At 42.7% G+C, this 26,721-nt stretch overlaps 1 protein-coding gene across 22 annotated transcripts in view; it reads right to left on the bottom strand.

Moving 5' to 3' along the window:
• Positions 1-532: 532 nt before the first annotated feature.
• The window catches only part of USP54 (ubiquitin specific peptidase 54), a 278,081-nt gene continuing 251,892 nt past the window's right edge, over positions 533-26,721 (bottom strand). For 10 of the 22 annotated variants that reach the window (XM_073352837.1, XM_073352836.1, XM_073352834.1 and 7 more), the window contains 8 exons: positions 25,948-26,121; positions 21,661-21,780; positions 20,319-20,511; positions 16,235-17,673; positions 7,774-7,892; positions 5,137-5,274; positions 3,136-3,322; positions 533-1,998 (listed from right to left, as the gene is read on the bottom strand). In XM_073352837.1, the coding sequence (XP_073208938.1) occupies positions 1,346-1,998; positions 3,136-3,322; positions 5,137-5,274; positions 7,774-7,892; positions 16,235-17,673; positions 20,319-20,511; positions 21,661-21,780; positions 25,948-26,121 (3,023 nt within the window). In that variant the 3' untranslated portion in view covers positions 533-1,345. Of the gene's footprint in view, positions 1,999-3,135; positions 3,323-5,136; positions 5,275-7,773; positions 7,893-16,234; positions 17,674-20,318; positions 20,512-21,660; positions 21,781-25,947; positions 26,122-26,721 lie in introns of those variants that run through there. The other 12 variants (XM_073352842.1, XM_073352858.1, XM_073352843.1 and 9 more) reach the window with 11 other exon arrangements.

Consider the following 26,721-nt stretch of genomic DNA (forward strand, 5'->3'; position numbering starts at 1 on the left):
ATGTGCACATGTCCTACATTTTTCTCATCCAGATATCTCAAAATACCTTTCCAGAGAGAAAGGGTACCCCATTTTTACAGGGGAAAGTGAAGCGCAGAGGGGCGAAGCAACTAGTCCACAAAGCAAGCGAGTGGAATTGGAAGAGTCAGGAACAGAATACTGGATTCCTGACTCAGACCTCTGCTCTAATTACAAGTGCTTCTTTATAAATGATTTGTTAATAAATTACCATTATTAATGAATTACCTTTATGAATGAGAGAGACAAGGTGAGTGAGGTAATATATCTTTTATTGGTGGAAGAGACAGGCTTTTGAGCTACACAGAGCTCTTCTTCAGGTCTGGAAAAAGAGATTACCTCACTCATCTTGTGTGTCTCATATCCTCAGATCAATACAGCTACAACATTGAAAACAAATTTATATGTAGCTTTTATTATTCCACTTAGTGTATTAAAAAACACAGATCAGAGCTTTCAGGCCAGTCGCTGAGTAAAACCAAATAAAAAATGAAGATGATTCATACACAGGAAATTAAATAGAACTATTCCATAGATTTATTTGAAAAATACTTACAAAAGCAAGTATGTTTGACCCTAAAATAGCTAAACTTATTCTGTGTTTACATTGGTGTAATTAAGCGTGCAGCATTAACAGTCGTTTCTGTTTGAAGCATTGTTAGTTTGCCTGAAGGAAGTGGGGAAAGTTCTGGTATACTCTGGGGCAATGTCTCCTTCCCCCTTCCTCAGTAGCAACTACAGCTGTGGCCTGTGCTTGAAGTCTCAGCACAACTGAATGTTGGGTTTGCCTCACTTACCACCAGTCCTGTCATGTTTAGATTTGCTGGAACCTGGAAGGTGGATCAGTTTTTCCCCCAGTAAGGAACACAAGAGGGAGGTGGAGAAAAAAACAAACGGAAAATAGCATATTGGCTTTGTATGCAATGAATTTAGCAGAACTACGTTTCATGCTTGAGTCCTTTAAAGAGTGGTCCTTTTTGCTAATGGTACATCTTTCTTCAAAATAAATGTGCACCCGTGAGCTTATCCACAGCCAGTGCCCCTTATACCTACTATTGACTATAGCGTGTACTGCTGAGAGGGGCTGGGATTGGAATAGCTGAGAGCTCCCCACAGAGACAGCAGTTCAGCAATACAGGAAAAGAAATACAGTGCAATTAGTTCCCACATACCGTATAGCTATGTTTTAAGACACGACTAGTAGAGCTACAGACTGAACAGTTAGCTGCCTTGTTATTAACTGCACCTCAGCAACAGTTACAGTTCAGACAGTCTGCTCACAAGGGGGTTTGATCAATGCTGGGAACACATTGAGTGGAACAAGACCTCACCAGCCGCTATTCTGCAGGGTGGCAGGAGCAGCTGCTGCTCGGGCCATCATCCTTTGGTGCACCTCAGAAGCAGAAGAAAAAGTCCCATCCACCATGTGCACTGGTAGTGTTCTCCGGCCACCAGGCTGAGGGGTAAAGCTGTTCTGACGCCAGTCTTCTTCTGGGGGCATATCTACTCTCCTTGGTCCAGGGGCCTTAGTACGCGAGGGAGGCACAGGGCAACCCTGAGAGGCAACAGGGTCCCAAGAAAGCCCCTGTGGTACTCTGAAGGTACTGTAGTCTGTGCTAGGACGTGGCCTGCAATTGATGGCATAGGACTCGTGCATTTGGTGTTGGGAGGGCTGCTGGAGGAAGCTTTCCTGTAACCCCTTGTCTGGCTGGGCAGTGTATCCCAACTGCAATGTTCGTTTGTCTGGCAGTGTTGCTGTTTGTCTGGCATTGTGGCTCATCTGAAGCCGATGGCCAGAGATCCTTGATGCTCCACCTTCCACATGCTGGTCAACAAGAGGTCTCTGACCTTGGGAAGAAGAGCATTTCTGTGTGCAAGGGAGACTCCTGTAGCTCAGTGCCATACCTGGGTGGTCTTCACCTTGGAAAGTTTCACCCCGGTCAGGCACAACCAGAAGTTTTTGGACGTTCTTCTGATCTCCTGTGGGGAGAGGGGGGAAAGAGTTCAGTCAGTTATATTTTAATTTATTTTCCTCTCAAAACCTCTTTAACTGTGGCCCACAGCTGATATGAACGGGTAAACTGAACCAAGCCTAAAACAGGGCACCGACTGACCTATGATTCGGAATGAGTGAAAACTGAGCAGCACACTCCTTGTATTCACTTTCCTTCTGCAGCTCAACCCACCCCCAGAAAAGAGCTCCAACCTGTCTTTCTGCAGGTGCAGTCACACACACTAATGGGACACCAGATTTCCTAAACAGTCAGCACTTTTTGTAACATGTTCAATGTCACCTGAGAAGGAGCCCAATAAGAAAATTAAAGACACATGTTCTAAGGGTTTCTGGATAACTTTCATGGTGACCTCTCATGCAGGAATTTGTAGCATCAACAGGATTGTAATTCCAAAAGATCTCACACACAAGTGATTTTTGAGGGAAGTATCTTATATAACAGAACATAGTACTAATAACCAGCTCCTCCTCAGTCAGTCACTGTGCACCCCTCCCACAAACACAGTTAAACACAAAAAAACTTGGTGGACCTTTGGGTCATCTCTGAGGAATGTGTGCATCATTTATAGCTTCATTTCTTGTGTTAAAAACAGCGTAATATAATTAATCTAATAGGAATGGTGTGTTATGAGAACATAAGAATGGCCATACTGGGTCAGACCAAAGGTCCGTCTAGCCAGTATCCTGTCTTCTGACAGTGGCCCATGCCAAGTGCCCCAGAGGATGCTATAGATGCTATATAAAATAGTAAGAAGAGTTCCACTGGGTTATGTCAGACACTTTTGTTGGCCAGGTACCTCCTCCTGTATATATGTAATGAAAACATTACCACAACTATTGAAATACTTAACAGCCATACCTCTAACATAAAGACTGCCCCTTTATATTATATCCATATAGCACAGCATTATTAAAGCAGTGTAGAAGGGACAGTGAAGAAAAAAAGGCAATTTATCCTTCCAAATTTCTGAAGGTATTCAGGCAGTTGATAAAACCATCACTATGGCAGACAAGATCCAAAGAGCTGTCCTTCAGCAACAGCAGGGAAAGAATCACACACAGCATTTCTGATCATGCAGGAGGGTGAAGAGTCCTGTGATTACCTGATGGTCTACGTGCCTTGCCCACCATGCTAGGCATCAGTACATCATAGGACAGGTTCTGCATCTGGGTTGGGTAGTGGTGGGGATCAAAGGGTAACACAGAAGGATCGTGGGGAAAAGGGAGGGAAGTGGAGCTGGAAGAACGGTGCGTGGTTTCCTTTGGCATTTTCCTCACATTTGGTGCTTCCTTTTGACAAAATGAGAAAGGAAAGAAACCACAAATGATGATTAAACACAAAGTTGGGCTCAACCAAGAAAACATGGTGGGGATCCAGGAAGGAGAGAGGGATGAGTCACCAGAACAAGTACCTGAATCTGTCTATGAAAGAGAAAGAAATAGATGATAACAATACCCACCCCAGAAAGGTTCTTTGGTAACAGATCAGAAAAAACAGATCAGATAAAAACCCAACATACCCGCTCAGAAAACCCCCCCACCATCATACTCGCATCTCACTCAGAACAGCAGCAATAACCGTGTGCAAGAAAAAAAAAATCAATCTGCTCTTTCCTAATCACCTTTTGAAGGGCTGGGCCACACATGCCAGGAAAATGTAAACTATTGAAGCCTCTCCCTTGCTAAATATGCTTTATTAAGAGCAAAACAGTGATGTAGGGCACAACTTTCTAATACGGTAGTGGAGTTTGAGCTTTTGCATCAATGCAAGGTTGGGATAAGGCCCTACCTACAAGTGAAAGTTGCACTGGTTTAATTAAATGGATTTGAAAACAAAATTTTAGTCAAACTTGTATGATTGGACTAGGCCTAAAGCTAAAACTTGAGTCATGCTATAGCATTCAACCTTGCTTAACACTGAATTTGCAGCTCAACTCTCCCATTTTTATTCTGCTACTTTCAAACAAAGCTAATGCTTTTAGCTTTCCTTTGAAGAAGTCTAAACATGGCTAGTGAAAAATCAGAACAAAACCAATACACCACATTACTTCATACTCTTAAAACTTTCTCCTCCTCAAAGAAATCACCCAGCTAAACACTGACAGCAATCTGTTCCTGCTTTTCTCAGACTTACAGTTCAATAAAAATCCCTGCTTTTCAATTAAATGAATTTGGTGGAACTCTGAAAGGGGAACATTATTTAGTGCAATTAGACCCAGCAACAGTCTTCATTCCCTTAATAAGCATGTTGACCAAGGGAGCATACTTTCCCTGCCCTTTGAGCAGGAGGGTCAGCTAGCCAACACCCACCTCACCTTACATCCAGTTCCACTAGAATTTGTTCAGAAATGAAATATAGACAAGCATGGTTTAAAAAAGTTAAACAAAAAATAGTGTTAGAGTAACTGAACTTTACTTAATCAGTTGAAAGGACACAACTTGAAAAAACAACAACTTAACTTCTGCCTGAAAATACGGTACATTTTTCAAGTTTCAGATTTGTTACATCTAACCTGAGAGTACTGACAAAGATGATGGAGAAAAGCAGTCTCTCTCTGTTTTTAAGTTGTTTACTTTGTACAAGTAACAGCACTTTGTGTATAATCACTATTTCTTGAGGAAGGTATGCCTTATAAACACTAACAAGGAAGAAAAAATTTCCTTATATATACCGTTAAAGAATTATTTTGTTAAATCACAGCCCATATTGTTTATGGGGGCTCTATTAAAAACTGTAATTTTTAAGCTAGTCAATATCCAGAATAGATAAACTTCAGATTGACTGTGTCCCTTTACCAGGGTTAGCCCTGTTAGCACACATACACAAGCTTTGGTTGGCACAATTCTAGGTGTGGTGACTCTAAAAGCAGCCAATTTGGTTACTCCAAAATAAAAGCTGACTTCTCCATCCAACAGAGAAAAAAGGGAATGATTCACTGGAACAAATTTTCATCCTTCTGAACTGGTATCAATGGTGTTCAATTGCATGCCTTTCCTGTTACTACTTGCTAGTGGAGTTGATGAGGGAAAGGAGGAGGAAAAGCAGCTCCCAACTCTATCCCAAGCAGTCATCTCTTTGCAATGCTGAGGTTCATTCTACTTACAAAACTATGAGAGGAGACCAGGGTCTCTTCCCTGTTTGTGATGACTGTCCCACTGAGACTGCGAGCAATGCGACGGAAATTCTCTGCACTGTACATCTCCTCTTCTGGCTCCCTGCTATGGCCTCTGGCATATGCAACCTGCAGACAACGTTACCACATTCAGAAAGATCTCTCCATGGAAAATTGCATTGAACAGTGATTCAGGAGAAGAAGTTGATAAGAATACGATGGACTTAGTGAAATACATTAATCCTTCCTTTTCTTACTCCTGCGGGAATTCTGCACCACTGCATATGTGCAAAATTAATGTCCCCCACAGATTTCTTTGCTTCCCTGCAAAAAAATGACTTTCTGACAGGGAAGCTGCAAGAGCAGTTGTGCACCATTCCCTAGCAGCGCAGGTACATTGTTTCAGGCACCCACAGCAGCCGGCAGAGAGGTAAATCATTGTGGGGCTGGGGACACCCCAGCTAGCAGCTCCTACCCTGAGCTGGGATCAGCTGTTAGTCCCGGCTGGGCTGGAGGCAGGAAAGGATGAAACTTCCTCTTCCCCCGCAAGGAGTGACTGGGGCTGTGTCAGACCCACCCCCGGAAACCTTCCCCAACTCCAGGAAGCTCAGCATCCTCCCTCCACCACTCCTGAGCTGTTGGCGGAGGGGTCACTATACAGGGAGCTGCTCCACCATCCACCCAGTCCCCGTGCATCCAGACCTCCCATACTTAGACACCCTTGCCAAGCCTCCCCCTAGTCCTCCATACCTGAAACCCCACTGAACCTCAACCCCTGCATCTGGAGCCTCCCCTGCAACCAGACTCCCTGCCTCCTGATGCCCACCCCGGCACCCAGACCACCCCTCACTGAGCTTCCTGCACTCAAACTCCACCCTGATGCCCCACCCCCTGCACCACCCTGAGCCCCCACATCCAGACCCCCATGCCACTGACCTTCAATTAGCTGCACCCAGTGCCCCACTCCCCCAGCACCTGAACTCCCCCGCTGAGACCCCCACATCCAAACCCCTCCGCTGATTCCCAACTACTTCACCCAGAAGCCCCTGCAGAGTCCCATTGCCCCTACACCTGGAACCTCTGTGCATCCGGATCCCCCCACACCTAGACTCCCCACTGAGCTGCCTGCATCCAGATTATCCCACACAGAATCTTCTCACCCCATACCTGGATCCCCCCACACTGAGCCCCTCCACATTTGGATCCTGCCTGGTTGAGCCTGCCTGCCCCACACCTGGTGTGCCTGGTGTTTCTGGGGTAGGCCCAGGCTTTGTGCTGTGTCAGGGTTGGGTGCAGCCTCACCGCTGAGTGTGTGTCCTGGGGGTGGGGGGCTGCAGGGTGATTTCCCACCTTCATGCAGCCAGTGGCCTGTGCTCCCCACTGCCATGCTGGAGTCTCTGCATTTATTTATTGACAAATAAAACCTGCAGAATTTTGCAGAATTTTAAAATATTGTACACAGAATTTTTAATTTTTTGGCACAGAATGCCCTCAGCCTCAGGAGTATTGAATTCATTAGACCTCATTCAGGTCTAACCCAAAAGCATAAAGCAAGTGAGTCTGTTAAATTCTCATTAATAAAAATAGTATCCTCATGATCAGTTTTTCACCTTATTATGTACACTGGCAGACACGTGCAACTGAGATTCTATGTCTTATAATTTCTTAAAGACAGGATTTAAAACCTTAATGGGATGAGTCTACCCAAAGGACTGCTTGCTGCCTTGTGCTCCATTATGGCAGCTGAGATAAGCAGGACTGGAATTGATGACTATCCCAAAACATAATCTGAAGAGTTTTGGAGCCTTCTCAAATCTTCTCACCATGATTATTTGCTTCCTTTCATCGCTGGTGGCTAGCAAGTGGTTTATTCTATGTTGGAGTGGGAAATTGTTGCTTCTTTTTACCTCTTTCCTTCTGCTCTCAGCTTGATAAACAGGTTCTTCTATTTGCGAACACTGCATTTTCAATCATTTTTTTCTTGAGTGCCCAGATACTTTCAGATATAGGTACCTAAATATTACAGCTAATTATTTAACTGGCTTCTCTGAGAAAAGCTATTGAGTATGAAAACTGAGCAGTATTCAGGTGAGTTAGAATGTGTGCTCCAAAGGTTCTGGAAACAGCAGCACAAGACAGATTGTAGTGCAGGTAGTGCTACCTTCTCTTACTCCGAGTGGACCAAGGAGCATTAGGGGTCAGCTATTATTTGTACATTACACTATATTAAACCCTCTACTTTCAAAACATGCAAGATGACATGATCCAAGAAAGGAGACAGTGTAAAAGCAGTTGATATAATATGAAGAGGCAATTCCTAGGAGTTAGCAATGGAAAATATCTCCTTGCAATGCAAAATGGTTCCCTGCAGTCCATTAAAGTATAATCAGAGGTACTAGCTCTGAAACTGTGAGGACACATATCCCTGAAGAGGTCACCACTTAGAATGTAACACTGACCCCAAGTCACCCACTTTCTTGATGCTCAATCCCAAGTAGGACTACATAAAATAATCTCTTTAAAGTTCAATATGAGTGATACTACTGCCTCTCATATGGAATTTTTTCCACTTTTCTTGCTGCTGGAATGTCCAATTCCCCCACAACCACACAACATTTTAGGTGCTACCTTGGAGACAGGAGAGACAATGGCTCCATAGAGATTGTGCTCAATCTCTGCTGTCGGCGTTTTCGAGAGACCCATGCTGGCTACAGTGTGAAGTTTCCTCACAGTTATGTTTGCAGAGACTGTGGAGGGAAATAAAGAAGTGAGATTAAACTCAAGATCTGACTCTGCACTTGTGGAACATGATTAGTTATCTCAGCCCTGGCTCAAACAGAGAGTGAATATCTATAGACATAAAAGAACGTTACTTACCAATAACCGGAGTTCTTTGAGACAAGCCCCTGCACAGCCACACTTACAGGATCAAAGTATCTGATCACAAGATTTCAGAATCTCTAGTGAACAGTGTCCATTGGGGTGACTTATTCCTCCTCCTTTGCCCCCATTCAGGGTTCTACAGGTTTAAAAGGAGTAGCAGCCCCAGTTGCTCCTCAGTTCCTTCTGCTAATTCAGGAATTGTGAAACTCAGACCCCAAAGAAATGGGGAAGGTGAGTGAAGAAGTATGAATGTGCAGAGGTTCATCTCAAAGAACTCCCGTTACTAGTAAGTAACCTGCATTTTTTCAAGTGGTCTCGGCACATTCTTATTTGTGGGAGTTTAGTGAGCAGTACCAGCTCGAGGAAGGAGGACTTTAGAATTCTAGATTAACAAGGACTGCAAATTTGCCAAAAATGAATGCAATGTCATGAGTGACTACAATCTTTTACTCTCCCCAGACAGGCCACAATTGAAAAAAGACACCTGAAAGCATATGTAGAGCTTCAAATAGCAGCCTTCCAAACTGACTAAGATCACGCAAAGACAAGCTATGTAAACAACATTAGGCCTAGCTGAGTATCTTTTAATACCTTCAGGTGGCTGAACACCACCCTTGTCATAACATCAGTCATACACAAACTGATGCATTTGGGCAACCTCTGAGCTTTGATGGAAAGATCCCCAGTGCCATCTGTTAGCCACTATATAAAAGTTAAGCATAGAATACACCATATTAATAGGTATGGTATTAATAAAACAAAACTATATATATTGGTGTTGGGAAGTTATGTCAAGTGAATTTATTATGCTCTTCCCTCCCCTTGGGGGGAGGGGTGGAGTGGGGGTAGGGCCTGGGGATGAGCTGGGAGGTTTGGGGGTCAGTGAAAAAATTTAAATCAAAATGGGGGTCCTTGGGTTACTAAAGGTTGAGAACCGCTGCATTAGAAAATAGGAGACTTGTACAAAGCATTTATGCATCTTTGGCTTTGACCAAGTACAGATAGGGAATACTTTCATAGCTCATCAACACGTGGAATGTAGTATTCAACACTAGATATGGGAAACTATAGACAAGTACCAAGGACAAAGCTGGCACAAACTAGTGGGTTAAACTTACATTTTGTGTGTAAAGAGTTTTTTAACTTGTAAAATCATACTATAAATACAACTAGCTGAAATACATATCTTTGAAGCACAGCTTCTGCATAAAATGAACGTGCTGCAAGAATTTGCTCCACAGAAGGGGATATTTATGTTTCCTTTTCATATTGTACTATTGTGTCTTAAGACAATAAATTTGGCTAAGCTTGGTTATTTGATCTCTTGAACATTTTAAAGAAAAAGCCATGAATGTAGTCAAACAACTGGCTACATCTTTTAGTAATTACATCCCATATGCCCTTAGTTTTTGGAGGGCACTTGAAGATGCAATCATTGTCTAAGAGGACCACATCTAAGATCCATGAATATCCAAAGTATGGAATCGGAGTTCCTGGATGTGAATTAAGCTTAGGAAAGTAATAGCCTGAGTAGGATGGACACAGAATACCACCATAGTCAGGATTAAGGGAGAGGATGCAGCAGATCATACATCATATTCTATTCAGAAAAAGTACTGACAATTAGTCCTTTAGATCTGTATCTTGTTCATTCTCTGGGCTGGAAGGAAGGAAATATGTATGGAGCAGCTCAAATGTACCTGTCTCACCAGAGCACCCTCAGCAATGGAAAATCCAGTTTCCTTTGCCATGGCCATTGTGGCAAAGCAACTACCACAAGCAGCTCCAATGGTATACAGAGCAACCACATCGTTAATTTGGTTATTGGAGAGTGAGCAAAAATTGATGACCTGTGCCTCAGAGGGTGGAAAGCTCACACAGCAACAAAAATGCACCTTAAGATAGTCTAAGTTAAAAGCAAGGTAGGGCTGTGAAACGCCCACTTCATTTTGTGCTGCTCTGATGAATTTTTTCCAGTTAATTGTTAGTTGTGCTCGGTCAAAAACCTTCTGTTATCCAATTTCTCATCTGCCAGGGAAAGATGGCCGCTGCATTCTCAGAAAAGGGAAACTTCTTGACCCTAGATCAAGCCGCCATTTGTCAATTGCTGTAATACATTAGTGTGGTGTTGTCCATCAGAATTGGGACAGATCTGGATTTAATCACAGGGCTTAGCTCCAATAAACTCATGTGGAGCCTGATGTCCTGGAGAGTGTGAAAAACAAGTTGAGTATCACTGCAAATGGTAAGGGAGCTGTTTTGTCTTTCACAGGTAAGCATCTTGAATGTCCTGAGACGTTGTGGCTCAGGTGTTCATTGCATCAAGAAGGTGCACTGGTAAGGAATCTGTACTCACACCAGGAAGTTGCAGGTTTGGACTCTAAGGAGAGCTCCAATGACCCCACCTTTTTTGGAGGGATGAACGGGAACTATTTATAGTAAATTCCAAGGACTGAAACAACATGCATATTTCCTGAGGACCAAACTCTAGCTATACACATGGATTCCCTAACATCTGAGAAAAATAATTAGGATAGTCAGGCAACCGGTGAACCCTTTGTGCCAGAGAGGCCAAAGACATGTATGATACAGCTTTATTGGTAGTGTCCCCTTTCCCCCACTGAGGCTCTCTCAAGTGCCAAGCACAAATGCTCCATGAAAACAAAAGAAGTGCTCAGAAAAGGCAAAGCATGAAAGTTCTCAGATGTATCTGGCCCAGAGAAAAGGTTCAGAACCACAGGAATACCAACAGTGGCACTAGCCAATTTCAGACTCTGGACCAGTGCTGATGAAGTCCCTGCACTGCTCCCAAGGACTCCTTGGATAGGTGCCCCCTCCATACTAGAGCCACTCTGGAATGGGACACTAAAGAGTCCCCCTACTGATTCTGAACTGGAAGCTAGTTGTAGCAGCAATTTGGTAATCCAGAGAGTCACCAAAAGCCAGATGCCTTGTGAGGTGTTATTTAAAAACTCATAATTTGCTGATCAGTAATATTATGGCAAAATGGATGTATGTATGCAAAAGTATGTTTTCCAGGGAAGTGTGGGGAATGGCCAAACCAGTTCCTCAGAGACAAAGGGCAAGCTGACACCTCAGCCAGCTGTAAACACGGCAGATGAATCATTACCTGCTAAGTGGCCATTCTTTGGCAGGAAAGAGGCAAGAGCAAAAACCTATATCTTAGCAAAGAAACAGCATGAAGTTTCCTTTCACACAGACTGCCTATCGCCTTACTCCCAGCTGGAAGTAAGGAATGCTTCTCAAAGGAGGGACAGGACTATAAAAAGAAGGGGCAACACCCTAAGGCATCCTCTTCTCTTCCTTCTCTAGCCATTGATTTACTGCACAAGAATGGACCTAGGCTACGTCTACACTAGCACTTTTGTTGGTTTAACTTATGAAAAAAACCACACCCCTGAGTAACATAAGTTACATTGACAGAAGTGCTGGTGTGGACAGTGCCATGGTGCGAATGGTTGGCTGGAGAGGCTTCCATCACTTGGAGGGTTTAATTATGTTGATGGGAGAGCTTTCTCCCGTCGGCAGAGTAGCCACAAGGGAGACCTTACAGCGGCACAGCTGCATTAGTAGAGCTGTACCACTGTAAGCTCTCTAGTGTAGACATGGGCAAAGGAAGCAGCCACTAAACAGAAGAAGGGATCCTAGTCTAAGAAGTTTGGCCAGTAAGACTGTTGAGAGCATGTGGTGAGAAAAATTTTGCTTTGAATTTAACATAGTTTGTTAAGTTAGGCATTAGTTGTGTTTTATCTTTATTTTTCTTGTAACCATTTCTGACTTTTATGCCTCATTACTTGTATTCACTTAAAATCTCTCTCTCTGTAGTTAATAAACATGTTTTATTGTTTTATCTAATCCAGTGTGTTTAAACTGAAGTGCCTGGGAAACTCCATGTGGGGTAAAAAGTGTACATAACATATACATATATCTATTAAAGAAATACAGATTTTATATGAACTTGTACTGTCCAGGAGAGGGCTAGGCAGTACAGGATCTACATTTCTGGTGGAAAATCTAAGACTTGGAGAATACTGGGGTTTACCCTGCAGTATAACCAAGGGTGGTAATAGCCAAGGTGTGGCTGGCTGGCTGCAGCACACACAAAGACATAGCTGAGAGTCACTTGCATGGTGGAGGCTGTTTGCGAGCAGTCCAGACTGGAGGCTACAACAGCAAAGCCATGTAAAGGGCACCCCAGGTTAGAGGGGAGGAGTGACACAGTTACTTATTATTCTGGATTGTACCCTAGGTATGTTACAGTGGCCGGACCCTGAACTAGGATGAGAATCTGCTCTTTTTGAAACTGCAGTTGACAGCACTAGACTTGGTCAATCTAGAGAGCTTGGTTCCAGTTATGCTGAGCTCAAAGTCAATGGTGCCCTACCCTAAGGACTGAAGTTGGTCAAACTGGTCAATCCATAGACCTCAGTGCCCCTCATATGTAACACGAACACTTTAGCAAGTGATTTTCCAGTATCAGTGGTGCTGAACCATTAGTAAACTCAGATGAATCCAGGAACTTCACGCTAAGAGCAGAATCAATTATGCTAGGTCCTCAGAACCTGACTAGATCAAGGCATCGAGATCTGAGGTGCTCAGTGCAGATCACGTTGGGCACAAAACCACTTTTCCAAGTGGTTTCCAAGAGGTGAAGGTGGCAGGTCCTCAGCACTAGACTTAGTCAAACTTGGACAGATCTGGGAAAACAGAACTACTTTATCAAGTGGTTCTCCAGAGTTAACAGTGCTGGATGCTTAAAACAGGATTTGGTCATCCAAGTTTGATCCAAAGACCTTCATTCCACTTGCACCAGGCACAGAACCATTCTGGTGTGGGTTATCTCCAGACTTGATGCTGGCTTCTAGATAGACAGATTTAGTTTGAAGAGTCTCTCTGTCAGATGAGGTGTGTCTCTCCTTTTTACAGGTCCAGCCAAAACCTGTGTCAAATGGTCATCCTTCTCTCCACTTCTTTTTCTTCTCTTTCTTAAGAAAAGCTGATTACCTAACTGACAAACTACAAAAATATAGTCCCTGAAAGGCAGAAGAAAAAAAATATGTTGAGGGATGCATCGAGGACACTGCATGTAATCTAAGCTTATTGGACCTTTGGGGATTAGAAGGAAGTGAAGTGTGGTTGGGATCACTCCCCTTTTTGCACTCTTGAAACCCTGCCTGGGGAGGGAAGAGTGAGTGGCTCAAATGGACATTGCTCACAAGATTCCAAGAACTCGAGACACAGATGCTGTGATCCCACAAGTAGGAATGTGCAGAGGGTACTTGGAGGAAAAAAAAGGTACAAAAGGTAAACAATCACCGTTTTTGTATAAATGTTTTTATACTGTTTTATATCCATTGATACAAATTCTATGGTGTGAAATTTTTAGTCAATAACGATTCTTTCGTGAATGGTTTTAACTAGATGTCATGTACTGTCTACACAGATTCACAGATATTTAGGTCAGAAGGGACCATTATGATCATCTAGTCTGACCTTCTACACAACGCAGGCCACAGAATTTTACCCACCACTCCTGCAAAAAACCTCACACCTATATCTGTGCTATTGAAGTCCTCAAATCGTAGTTTAAAGACTTCAAGAAGCAGAGAATCCTCCAGCAAGTGACCCGTGCCCCATGCTACAGAGGAAGGCGAAAAACCTCCAGGGCCTCTTCCAATCTGCCCTGGGGGAAAATTCCTTCCCGACCCCAAATATGGCGATCAGCTAAACCCTGAGTATATGGGCAAGATTCATCAGCCAAATATTACAGAAAATTCTTTCCTGGGTAACTCGGATCCCACCCCATCTAATATCCCATCATAGGCCATTGGGCCTATTTACCATGAATATTTAATTACCAAAACCATGTTATCCCATCATACCATCTCCTCCATAAACTTATTGAGTTTAATCAAAGCCAGATAGATCTTTTGTCCCTACTGCTTCCCTTGGAAGGCTATTCCAAAACTTCACTCTTCTGATGGTTAGAAACCTTCATCTAATTTCAAGTCTAAACTTCCTGATGGCCAGTTTATATCCATTTGTTCTTGTGTCCACATTGGTACTGAGCTTAAATAATTCCTCTCCCTCTCTGGTATTTATCCCTCTGATATATTTATAGAGAGCAATCCTATTTCCCCTCAACCTTCTTTTAGTTAGGCTAAACAAGCCAAGCTCCTTGAGTCTCCTTTCATAAGACAAGTTTTCCATTCTTCGGATCATCCTACTAGCCCTTCTCTGTACCTGTTCCAGTTTGAATTCATCCTTCTTAAACATGGGAGACCAGAACTGCACACTGATTCCAGGTAAGGTCTCACCAGTGCCTTGTATAACGATACTAAGACCTCCTTATCCCTACTGGAAATACCTCTTCTGATGCATCCCAAGATCACATTAGCTTTTTTCACGGCGATATCACATTGGCAGCTCATAGTCATCCTATGATCAACCAATACTCCAAGGTCCTTTTCCTCCTCCGTTACTTCTAATTGATGCGTCCCTAGCTTATAACTAAAATTCTTGTTATTAATCCCTAAATGCGTCACCTTACACTTCTCATTATTAAATTTCATCCTGTTACTATTACTCCAGTTTACAAGGTCATCCAGATCCTCCTGTATGATATCCCTGTCCTTCTCTAAATTGGCAATACCTCCCAGCTTTGTATCATCTGCAAACTTTATTAGCACACTCCCACTTTTTATGCCATGGTCAGTAATAAAAAGATTAAATAAGATTGGTCCCAAAACCGATCCTTGAGGAACTCCAAAGAGGATGGCTCTAGATTGTTCTCAATGGTAGCAGATGACAGAACGAGGAGTAATGGTCTCAAGTTGCAGTGGGGGAGGTTTAGATTGGATATTAGGAAAAACTTTTTCACTAAGAGGGTGGTGAAACACTGGAATGCGTTACCTAGGGAGGTGGTAGAATCTCCTTCCTTAGAGGTTTTTAAGGTCAGGCTTGACAAAGCCCTGGCTGGGATGATTTAACTGGGAATTGGTCCTGCTTTGAGCAGGGGGTTGGACTAGATGACCTTCTGGGGTCCCTTCCAACCCTGATATTCTATGATTCTATGATTCCACTGGTAACCTCCCTCCAGCCTGACAGTTCACCTTTCAGTAGGACCCGTTGTGGTCTCCCCTTTAACGAATTCCTTATCCACCTTTCAATTTTCCTATTGATCCCCATCTTATCCAATTTAACTAATAATTCCCCATGTGGCACGGTATCAAATGCCTTACTAAAATCTAGGTAAATTAGATCCACTACGTTTCCTTTGTCTAAAAAATCTGTTACTTTCTCAAAGAAGGAGATCAGGTTGGTTTGGCACGATCTACCTTTCGTAAAACCATGTTTTATTTTGTCCCATTTACCATTGACTTCAATGTCCTTAACTACCTTCTCCTTCAAAATTTTTTCCAAGATCTTGCATACTACAGATGTCAAACTAACAGGCCTATAATTACCCGGATCACTTTTTTTTCCCTTTCTTAAAAATAGGAACTATGTTAGCAATTCTCCAATCATACGGTACAACCCTTGAGTTTACAGATTCATTAAAAATTCTTGCTAATGGGCTTGCAATTTCATGTGCCAATTCCTCTAATATTCTTGGATGAAGATTATCTGGGCCCCTCGATTTAGTCCCATTAAGCTGTTTGAGTTTTGCTTCTACCTCAAATATGGTAATGTCTACCTCCATATCCATACATATACATAAGCAACACGAATATAATATTCCAGGGTGTAGACACTTTGCATTCTTGCCCACTTTAGGTGCATTAATATGGCACCTTACAAAGCATGCCAGAAATCTGTCCCTCCTTCATCCTGATTTGCCATGTAGTTCAAATCTGAACTCTTCTCATTCAAGCCAAGGTTTTGTCTACACAGAAACCTCCACTGGTTTAACTAAAGGTATGCTTTTAAACAAATGTAGTTAAACAGGAGCAAGTTTGTATGCAGATACTCTTCTTTCAGTTTAAAAGTGATTTATTTTTAGTAAGATGAAGCGAAATAAGCCATTCTCGAAGTGGAATAACTGCACACAAACACGCACTTGTTTCAGTAAATCAGTTTAAAAACACACTTTTAGTTAAACTGGTGGAAGTCTGTGTATAGGCAAGGTCCAAGTCTTCCTTGGGGATAAAACATTACCCAGATGTAACAGTTGCAGAATTCTCACCTGGCTTGCTCGATGGGTGCCTGGAATTGTCCAGTCTTCCCAACACAGGCCTACCAGCTAGGCTAGCCTGATAGAGGGACTCCAACTCAGAGATATCCTGCTCTGTGTCTTGATTCCACTGTGGATGAAACTGCACTGGGGTCCCATTCAGGTCATCTCTGACTGTTCTGTGATCAGAAAGGGGTGGATTCCTCCCTGGCACAGGAAGCCATTCTGTATTTTTACAGTCCAGCTGAGAACTGTAATACCTGGTGACATTGTCCACCCAGCAGTCCACAGGCATAGAAACACCCATGGCAGTGGCAGTTCCATCATCCACCTGTCTCACACCTCCCTCATGAGTGTGCCTTTCCTGGGAGAGTCCAGGGTCAGCTACATTCTGTCCACCTCTTCTACACTGGTCTTCACTGTGCGATCCAGGACTCTTAGAGGTAATGAGTTGAGCACTAAAACCCTCCATGGAAACAAACCCATCCCTAACATCTAAGGATGAATGCAACTTTTTGGAAGACCGGGTTCTGTTTTCTTGACTTTGAGGAATTAATTGCCTGTAGCCTGAGGTTGAAGAATTGGTGAATGACTCCTGTATCAGCCTTGGAGACTTCTCATCCTGACAGACTGCAGCAGTCCACCCTTTCTCATGTGCACCTTCTTTCTGGGAGACCCCATGCAGTCTCTGAAACTGCTCTGCCAGGGAACGAACATGCCCCTTTGTGCTACGGGTCTTAGATTTGCAAGTCTCCACATTGCTGAAGACATCCTGTGGGAGCAGTAAAGTTTCACGGCTGTTTGTTCTGGGGTACCTGTTTGCTGTCTGTAGTGGAGCCAGGGGGCACTGAAGTGACAGGGATGAAGCAGCAGAGATCATGGAATGACAGCCCCCTACCTGATCAGTGCTAGTGGGCACTGGAGAGCTTGACAGATTGAAGCAAGGACTATGCGGATTGCTTCTATTGGGAGATGATGCTTGCGTTGGATGTGGACAGGGAACTAGTGTAGGCAAAGACCCAGAGTTGACTGTATTAAATTTAATTTTGTACTGAGGTGTGAGAATAGCTGTAATGTCATGGAGTTCTTCTAACTTGCTGCTGCAGTCCCTATGGTCTTTCAGCCCTTTGGCAGGGGCCCCACCAAGCTCCATAGAATGGTAGGCATCATTCTCAGTCTTTGAGGGTCTCTCAGCCAACCCATGCCCATAGGGAAAAGAGGGAGCTTGGTCATCAAAATCAGCAGAAGCAGCCCGGAAGTTAGGAAAGGTCCTATTTGGAGGACTGCTTGCAGGAACGGGTAGGGAGGAAGACTCTGGATATAATGATGAGTGCACTTCATGGCAGGAAGCGGGTGGGCGGAAGAAAGAACTGGACCCGAATTCCACTTCTCTGTTGGGTTCCAGGGATACCTCCCGGCTCAGCAGTACTTGGAGCGGGCCAGTCTGTTCACTAAAATACACAGAAATGGTAACTAATTATTAGTAACTCTCTTCTTTTTTAAAATTATCTCTAAAGCGTGGAACTTGCTCCCCTTTATCATCCACCTCATTCCACTTCTCTTCGCACAAACACAAATTAAAAACTTTCCACCCAAAAGAATTGCTTTTGTTAATTTGACAACATCTCCATTTTATTTCCTCCCAACTATTTTTTTTTATTGTACGTGACCCACTCAATCTATTTTATTCATTTCAAATTTTAAAAGTTATTTTTTATTATAAGATTTTACTGTTATATTTTTACAACTATTGTATAGCACCTGAGCACTTTGGCTAGGGGCGTGTGTGTCTGTGTACACATTATAAAAATAAATTTTAAATTAAGTATTACAAGTTTCCCTCCAAAATCTCTGGGAGATTTCTACAAACCATACAAGAGAACCATTATGTTTATGATCTTAACATAAACAGGCAACATTCCACTCAGGTTCTTTTCCCTAAAGTAATGGGGAATAACTTTGGGAAGGAAAGGAATAGCATAGAATGCAATACATTTCCCTCAGTTTCCTTCTCTTCATTTTTGTCCAGCTCTGAGTTATTTATCCAATACATTAAAGGAAGCATTTAATAGCATTACAAACCGTGCATAAATGTCTTGCATAAAATATAAACCGTGCATGTCTTTGGGTCACTTTGTATTTCTTCTGCATTAATTAGCATTATAAAATGCAACCAGAAAGTCACATGAGTCAGCGATATGAATAGAGGACTGGAAACAACTCTGATAGACAGCTATAGTCCAGGTAGCTGTCAAACTGAAAACTACTTCTGCTGCTCAAAGCCACACTTAGTGTTGGTTAGAGTAATGCTCTAACCTTTATCTGGATATGCAGAATGACAACGCTGTGCAGCTAAACACTGGTGCATAGTTAGGATAATTACTTCCTACAGGGACAAAAAAGACTATTGTGTGACTCCAATCCTATCAGTTTGTCTCCTCATGCAGATCTAGAAATCAAAGCTACCATCATGCAGAAGTTCCAACTGAGCATTCATGGGGGAGTATGATCTTAGCTTTGAGTAATAATAGACTTTGTGCTGTTTATATTGCTGATGTATATTAAAGCAAAGGCACAAAAATCATGATACAAGCAGACATTTCTCATTGGCTGCAGAATTAAAACTCTCTGCAGTAGAAACTTATTGTACAAAATAATATTTTTCTGATAAGGCTGTTCCTTTAGCAGGGATGGGCACTTGTGCAATATATTTGAGTTTGATGTGTAGAAAGATATGTTTAAAGGTAAAATGCTTTTGTTTTCTAAATCTGCCAATGCCCAATGTCAGGTTTCAGTGTTTCTCCTACAACTGAGGGCATTGTGGACCTCTAATTAGCACAGAGATCTGCTTTCATTGTACATAATTCAACAGCTGCAAGAACAGAATGAAACCCTGAATCATAGCCTTTTCAGGTATGGATTTCAGCACTTATCCCCCTGCAGTGTTTTTAAAAAGGGATGCTCACATGAGATTCCACCTGGGCATTTGGCCGCACAGCATGAAGTGGGAAAAGTGTGAGAAGGAAAGGAATAGGTGGAGAAGCTGCCAGGAAGCTGGGCAAGGAGCATTCTAGAGGTGGTAGGGGATGGCAGGCCCCCCTACCACCTCTAGAATGCTCCTTGGCAGAAAAGGGTAGAATGGTGCTATAGTGGGGAAGTAGGATGGGCTGAATAAGATGTGAGAGCAGAGAATCAAATGGAGTAAACAGAACGGAGGAGAAAAGTAGAAAAGAAAGCGTCCTGAGGAGGAAACTGGAGAGGCTGCTAAGTCAGACTACAGGCAGCTGGGAGGCAGAGAACCTGGTTGCAGGATTGAGGTGGCATCAGGAACAGTAGTCAGGAAACAACAGAAAGGTGACAGGGCAAGGATGGTTTATGAATGAACCTTTGCTCCAAGAGCTGCACCAGTGCACCAAAGAAGAGGTAGGCTAGAAGAAAAGATTCAATGCATTTTTCACTGTTAAGAGCACTGCAGATATGTGATTGCCCTCCTCTTGGTAGTTATTTCAGAGCATTCATTATAATAATACTGCTTAATTGAATTGAGCCCTGAAGATATTTGCTAATTTTTCTTTTTTAAAGCTTTTCATTTCACCTTAAAACACACCTCTCTTTTAAACAGGTCACTTATCTATTGCATTCTCTCTCTTGATGCACGGGTCTTTTCTATCAGCAGGTCAGAATTAATTTCTAAAAGCCTCTATTACAGGCCATGTTTTGACTTGGTGCATATAACCTAGCCTGCTAAGACCGTGAATGCACTGAAGTGTGCTCTCCTACAACATAGTATGATCTGAGCATGCCACGAGGAAGAACGCTACAGGAGGAATAGCTCAGTGGTTTGAGCATTGGCCTGCTAAACCCAGGGTTGTGAGTTCAATCCTTGAGGGGGCCATTTAGGGATCTGGGGCAAAAATTGGGGATTGGTCCTGCTTTGAGCAGGGGGTTGGACTAGATGACCTCCTGAGGTCCCTTCCAACTCTGATATTCTATGATCTTGAGTAACCGGAGGAACACACTGTTCATTACTTCTTTCCAGACCATGCTGCTGGTAGGTGCGGCTCAGAACTGGTCTATTGTGATATACTTGGACTACCTTGTAGATTGGGTCATGGTGCCCCCCTGTGGTGGGTGGCAGGTTGGCGGCGGCGGTGGCTGCTGCGATGGCTGTTGCTGCATGCGATCCTGGAGGCTCCGTGCTTTTCGGATACTGATTTGTAGCTTCTTATCGACTAGGGCTCTGCTGTGAGTGCTAGAGCTGGCATCATGCATGGCAAGTCTTAGTTTAGCTAAAATGCAAAAGAAAACATAGCAGAAACAAAAAACAGAAAAAAAGACTAAAATTGAAAAAAGAAAAAATAATGTAGCAAGAACATAAAACATGGACCATGCAAATGCTGCCACAGATAAGTTTACAGGGATGCTTTCATTTCCATTAATGCACATTCAAGTTAGCCATGTGTCCAAACAGGTTAACTGAAACTAAATCAAAATGAGTCAAAAGAAAAATCTAGGTTTTAGCCAAACCCTCATCCCCCTAACACAGGGTGGATCTTTCTCAAGCCCTCACACAAACGCTGTTTCATTCTTAGTCTTCCCTCTATATAACTCCTTATTCCCATATCATGGTCCTTTTACGTGCAAGGGAACCTGGTCGGGATTTGAAATCAGGGCACAGCCAGGTGGGGTGCAGACTAACAGAGCTTTCATGAGAGCTGTATGTTGACCCTCATTTTGTAACACAGAAAAGCCAATTTCTATAAACATATTTTTGCCTTTGCAAATCCATGGTACTACCTGCTCTGTTTGCAATCTTACTAACCAGCCAGTGGGGAATGGAGGTTGGGGTGGGATAGCCAGCCAATTAAATTATAAAAGATCAAAACAAAAAAAATGCAATAGCACATAACTCCCATCATTCACAACAATATTTAGCCCTTCAAAATCTTGATACCGCCTGTTCCTCCCGAGATGTGAATAAGTACAGCATAATTCATTCCTTTTCTTGTTGGTGACTGGAGAGTAATCTGCTCTCATGCTCCTTTCCTACAGGCTGTGCTGGCAGGCTTAGGGCTTAAACCCTTTGCAAATTGGTCTCTTGATTGGGAAAACTGCTTACTGGGTATAGGAATGCAGGAGAGGGAGTCATGAAATGCACCAGTTAGCAGCAAGAGGGACAAACTAACATCCCAGTGTTCTTATTGCCATTGCACCAGAGACAACAGCCCAGAGGTAGCCAAGGTGGTGGAGGGGACTACAATCTAGAAACGATGGTGTTTAGAAAGAGGAGGTACTAGCTCTAGGCACATTAGTATGGATCAGAAAACTCCCCATTTTCCCAGCTGAGAATTTCAGATGACTAGTCAGTAACTTTTACAGTCCTGTGATATTAGTAAACTGTCAAAAGCGCAGTAGCTCAAGCAATTAGAGTTACTTACATATAGCTTCGTTACAGAGAGCAAAAGCTGCAGCACAATCTCCCTTCTGCTCCTGATGCAGCGACTCTTCAAAGATTGAGTCTGCTTCCTGCATGGACCTCTCAAAGCCATCACTCCTCCCTGCAATGGGCAGCACTCTTCATTTCATTTGCATTCTTTTTTTGTTTCTCCTTTACCCTCCCTCCCATTTGTGAGTACAAAACCATTCTATACAGGAGTCATTTGTAGTGGCCCTTCTGTAGAGGCTGTACCCTTCCCAGACTCTCATTTCCTCTTTAAAGGTATTCTAAAATATGGGGGAGGTTTAGATTGGATATTAGGAAAAACTTTTTCACTAAGAGGGTGGTGAAACACTGGAATGCGTTACCTAGGGAGGTGGTAGAATCTCCTTCCTTAGAGGTTTTTAAGGTCAGGCTTGACAAAGCCCTGGCTGGGATGATTTAACTGGGAATTGGTCCTGCTTTGAGCAGGGGGTTGGACTAGATGACCTTCTGGGGTCCCTTCCAACCCTGATATTCTATGATTCTATGATTCTATGATTCTAATGTTGAGAGGCACTGGGGACTGCATGAGTCACAAACCTCTGAGACTAGGCATATCCTTCAATTAACACAACTGTCAGGATCAGGTAATCATAAGCACCCCACCTAAGATAAAAGGAGTGTAAACCCACCCAGCAGTTTTGCACTGGATGAGTGGAGGGGCTTTTGCTGTAGATTGTTTTGGGTAAAGTAAGAGTGTGTGCGTGCACGTGCACATATACATAACAGAGACAGGCAGAGGCAAAAAGCAAGAAAGCCAAGCAGTAGCCTATGAGCCCAGTGTGGCCCTGGAAAAAGCTAGAGAGAGAACTTTTGGGACTGGTTTTTGGGTAAACAGGCTTGGGACTGTAGGCTTAGACACTGCTCCTTTTGTTCTTGGTCCTCTAGTGTTCAGAGAAGCAGGACTTTCTACATTTCTTGTAAATAAACAAGACTGCATAAAAGAAAATACCAGGCTCTGTCAACCAAATTCTGTTCTCAGGGCTTGTCTACTGCAGAAAGTTGCCCTGCTTTAACATATGATGTGATTTTAAATGGATTTAGTTGAACTGGTGCAAAAGATCAGTTTATTTACATCAATTAAGCACCAATTTATACTAAACCAAAATAAGTCACACTTGAACTGAAATAAGTGTGTCTAACACAGAGGGTTGTATTGGTTTAACTTAGTCTGTTTAAAAATCACATCTTACATTAAGCTTTCTACTGTAGGCAGGACTCTGTTATACCCATGTAAATCCACTGACTTCAGCCAAGTTACTTCCAGTTTAACCAAGGTAACAGAGCAAACTTTGGCATTATATCTCCAAATTCCAATCAGTGCTACTTCTACTACTTTGCTGTTGAGATTGCAAAATCAAGGATTATTAAAGGCTAAACCGATGTCTGGAGCAGTAGTTCTACTGTAAATCACAGCCTTTGGCTAGTCTCTTAAAGTGACTTAATTCATGTGATTGTTAACGGAATTTTTTGGTTAATTACTTTTCTGTTAGAACATGCTGATTAGTCAGAACAAACTTGTTGCAGAAACATATCTGTTTTGATTCAAATTTTTTCAGGAAGACTTTTCAGGTCCAGGATGGAATTTCTGTTGAAAGTGACAGAGAGAGACATATCCGCTCCCAACCCCAGAATAGCCAATAACCTACTGGTTAGGGAACTCACCTGAGGCAATGGGGATCCAGCTTCAAGTCCCTGCTCTAAGGGAGGCAGAGCAGAGACATGAAGCTGGGTCTCCCCCATCTTAGCTGAATGCCCTGAGCACTGGGCTACTGGCTATTCTGAGGGGGAGTTACTGGCTTTTGTGAAAAAATTCAGAGTCTGGTTTTTGTTCTGAAGGGGAATGAAAACAAATGTTGAAACTTCAAAAATTTTTGGAAACATAATCCTTTGTTTTATGGCAAGCCCGAAGGCTTGTCTACACTGAAAACACAACAGCAGCACAGCTGTAGCACTTCAATGAGACACTATCTATGCCGACAGGAGGGGTTCTCCCAGTGATATAGATAATCCACTTCCCTAAGGAGCAACAGCTAGGTTGACAGAAGAATTCTTCCGTCAAACTAGCGCGTCTACACAGGGGCTTAGGTCGTCTTAACAATGTTGCTCAGGGGTGTGGATTTTCCAAAAATTGTCAAAGTAACTACCGCTGCACGGAGAAAAACCATAGGGTACAGTATGTGTGTCACAAATTGGTCATAGCATGCAGTGACCAAACTGTGTTACATGCCCCTTTCCAGCAATTATTTGCCTAGTCATCTCCTCCAGACTATTCAGTTATCTCCTACACACTTTTTCCACATGAAACAATTTAGAGGTGCCTGGGAAATATCAGACTCAGCAGAATGTAAATCAATACAAGAGCCTCTTGCCCACAAATGCACACAGTGTGTGTGCACACATTGACCACTGTAAGAAGCCGCTGGAGTGCTGAAGCCCAATGGTCCTGTGGCCTTAGGAGGAGGAGAAAGAGCAGAATACATGGGAAAGAACTCAAGAACAGGGAGAAAAGACCCACAAATTGTTTTTGAATAACTCTGAAAAAAGGGAAAAAAAGAAGGGTGATAACCCCTGAAAACATAAGAAAATAGGCGAGCTCAAGAGAAACTAGGTGTTCTGGCCTAAGGACAACAGGTCGAGTGCCATTTATTAGAACAGCCTATAAAATTCCTCATGAAAATGTACCAGCTCAAGCAAAAATCTGCTCATTTGCCCTTTATCATGACAACAGATAATTATAAAAATTAGTATTTCATTCAACCAAAAAATAAAGCCTCCTTGACCTGGGTAATATACATTTCACTACCATACACACTTCTTATTTGAAGAAACTCCAGAGAAACCTTGTAAATGAGCATGAGCTGAATGTGAAGGATAAATCAGGTAGATCAGTAAGTCAACACAGCAGCATCTTCACAGTCAAAACGTGTGGTCTTTAAGCTTCATGAATTGAAGACCCGACTCTAGCACTCTGAACTTGGCCTCCTTTGCATGGGTAAAACCATGTACTGGAAGGGAGAATGGGTCAGAAATGTTCTGGAGTCTTGTACATAAGCAAGCCATGAAGCCATAAAGCATTGTGGGAACCACCCAGGATGAAAGCAGGTTTAGGAGCCATCTAGCCTCCTTAGCTATCATGCCAGAGGCTATGATCCCTAAGTATTGTATAGCACTCTTTGTTGTTAAGTGCCTTTCTAGTATGCTTTGTTTTTTAAAACAAGGAAATGCTAAACAGCTAGGTGTTTCTAACAATGTGCTGAGTGGGGCATTACCCAGAGTCAAATTGGGACTGTTCCCAGTGACTCAGTGAACTGGATTTTTTTTATGGAGGCTTCAGCCTTATGTTCCAGAATCTGAGTGTTAATTTTTTAAAAAAAGTTAAATCAGTAACTCTTAAGGTTGTGAACAGACACTTAAAACTATTAACCAATCATAACTGACGTATAGATGCCTGTGTCACTCTGTAGACAGTCTGAGAAGACAGATTAAAGAGCTGTGACTTTCCCTATTCATTTCAAGGGGTTATTAACCAAAGCCTTATGACAACAATTTAAAGGTCAACATTGATCACCATTGCACTGTTGATCACCATGCAAGAATGGAGAAGCACAAACAATGTAAAGATCTCATGCGAGTGGAGATGTCCACATTACAGGAACTACAGTTACTCAGATATGGCATCCTAGCTATGCCTGATAACCCTGTAGTGTAGATGTAGTCTACACCAATGGAAAGGACTTTTCTATCACTGTAGGGACACTACCTTCCTGAGAGACAATATTCTTCCGTCAGCCTGGCTGCAGCTACACCAGGAGTTATGTCAGCATAGCTATGGCACTTAGGCGTGTGAAAAAAACATCACACCCCAGAGTACCATAACTATATCAACCTAAATTTTAAGTGTAGATCAAGCCTTATTTTGGTGTGTCACATGGGTAGAGTTTGGTGTTTGGGCAGAATACAAGTAGGATTTGTTTTTTCTTCAAATTAGATTCCTGGGCATTACAAGTTCACCATTCTCTTCCTGTTTCCCACATTTCTGATAAATTCAGAGACCGTCTTTTGTCTCACAGACTGGAGAAAGCTATTTAGTAATTGTAAAATTGTCACGGGGAAGAAAAAGCAAGAGACTCTTAATGGAAAAATCAAAAGACCAAAAACACCTTCCCCATCTCCCACATGTGCAACACTGTACTCCAAACCTACCCAACCCCCACCCCAGCCACATCCAGTCTGTGAGAGTTACCCTGGTTCTGCAGCTCATCTAGGTCCATGAACCTGCTGGGACGGGGGTTAAACCCCATTGCTGCCTCCAGTTCCTTTTCCCGTTTCCTGCGTAGCTCCTGTTCCTGCGCCCTCCTTGCCACTTCCTCCTGTAACTCATCCAGTTCGCTCTTTGATGGGACAGGGATTTCTCCACCTTCAAACACCAACCAAAGACAGCAATGGGTACTTTCAGTGGGTACCCCATTTCCAGCATGCATACTTTTCTATATCAGCAGCTGAGCTTGTTTCGCTCCCCCTCCCAAATCTTCTTTAAGTCCATTTTAAATAGGAAGCAAGAAAAACCTGAAGACCAAGGCAAGTGCCACCCAGAGCACATAAACTTACACTTAAATAATAATTATTTTATTAATTTTAAAAGTATATATTACATATATTTATATTAATTTTTCTAAAAGATTTAGAAACAAAAAAAAGACTACTGGGTCATTTTAGCCTACTCCCTTGCCAACGCAAATTTCCCCCCACTATATGTTTAACTAGTGCTTTGTACATTTTATCTGGTTTATTGTTCCAGATGAGAGATGAGGTGAGTGAGGTAATATCTTTTATTGGACCAACTTCTGTTGGTGAGAGAGACACGCTTTCGAGCTACACAAAGCTCTTCTTCAGGTGTGGGAAACTTACTCAGAGTGTCACAGCTAAATACAAGATGGATAAGATTGCTTAGTATAAGAATTTTATCATAAAAGACAAAAAATCCATATATATTTTATACATTGTCATAAAAGACAAA

The sequence above is a fragment of the Lepidochelys kempii genome, chromosome 7, assembly GCF_965140265.1.
Source record: "Lepidochelys kempii isolate rLepKem1 chromosome 7, rLepKem1.hap2, whole genome shotgun sequence".
Lineage (NCBI taxonomy): Eukaryota > Metazoa > Chordata > Testudines > Cheloniidae > Lepidochelys > Lepidochelys kempii.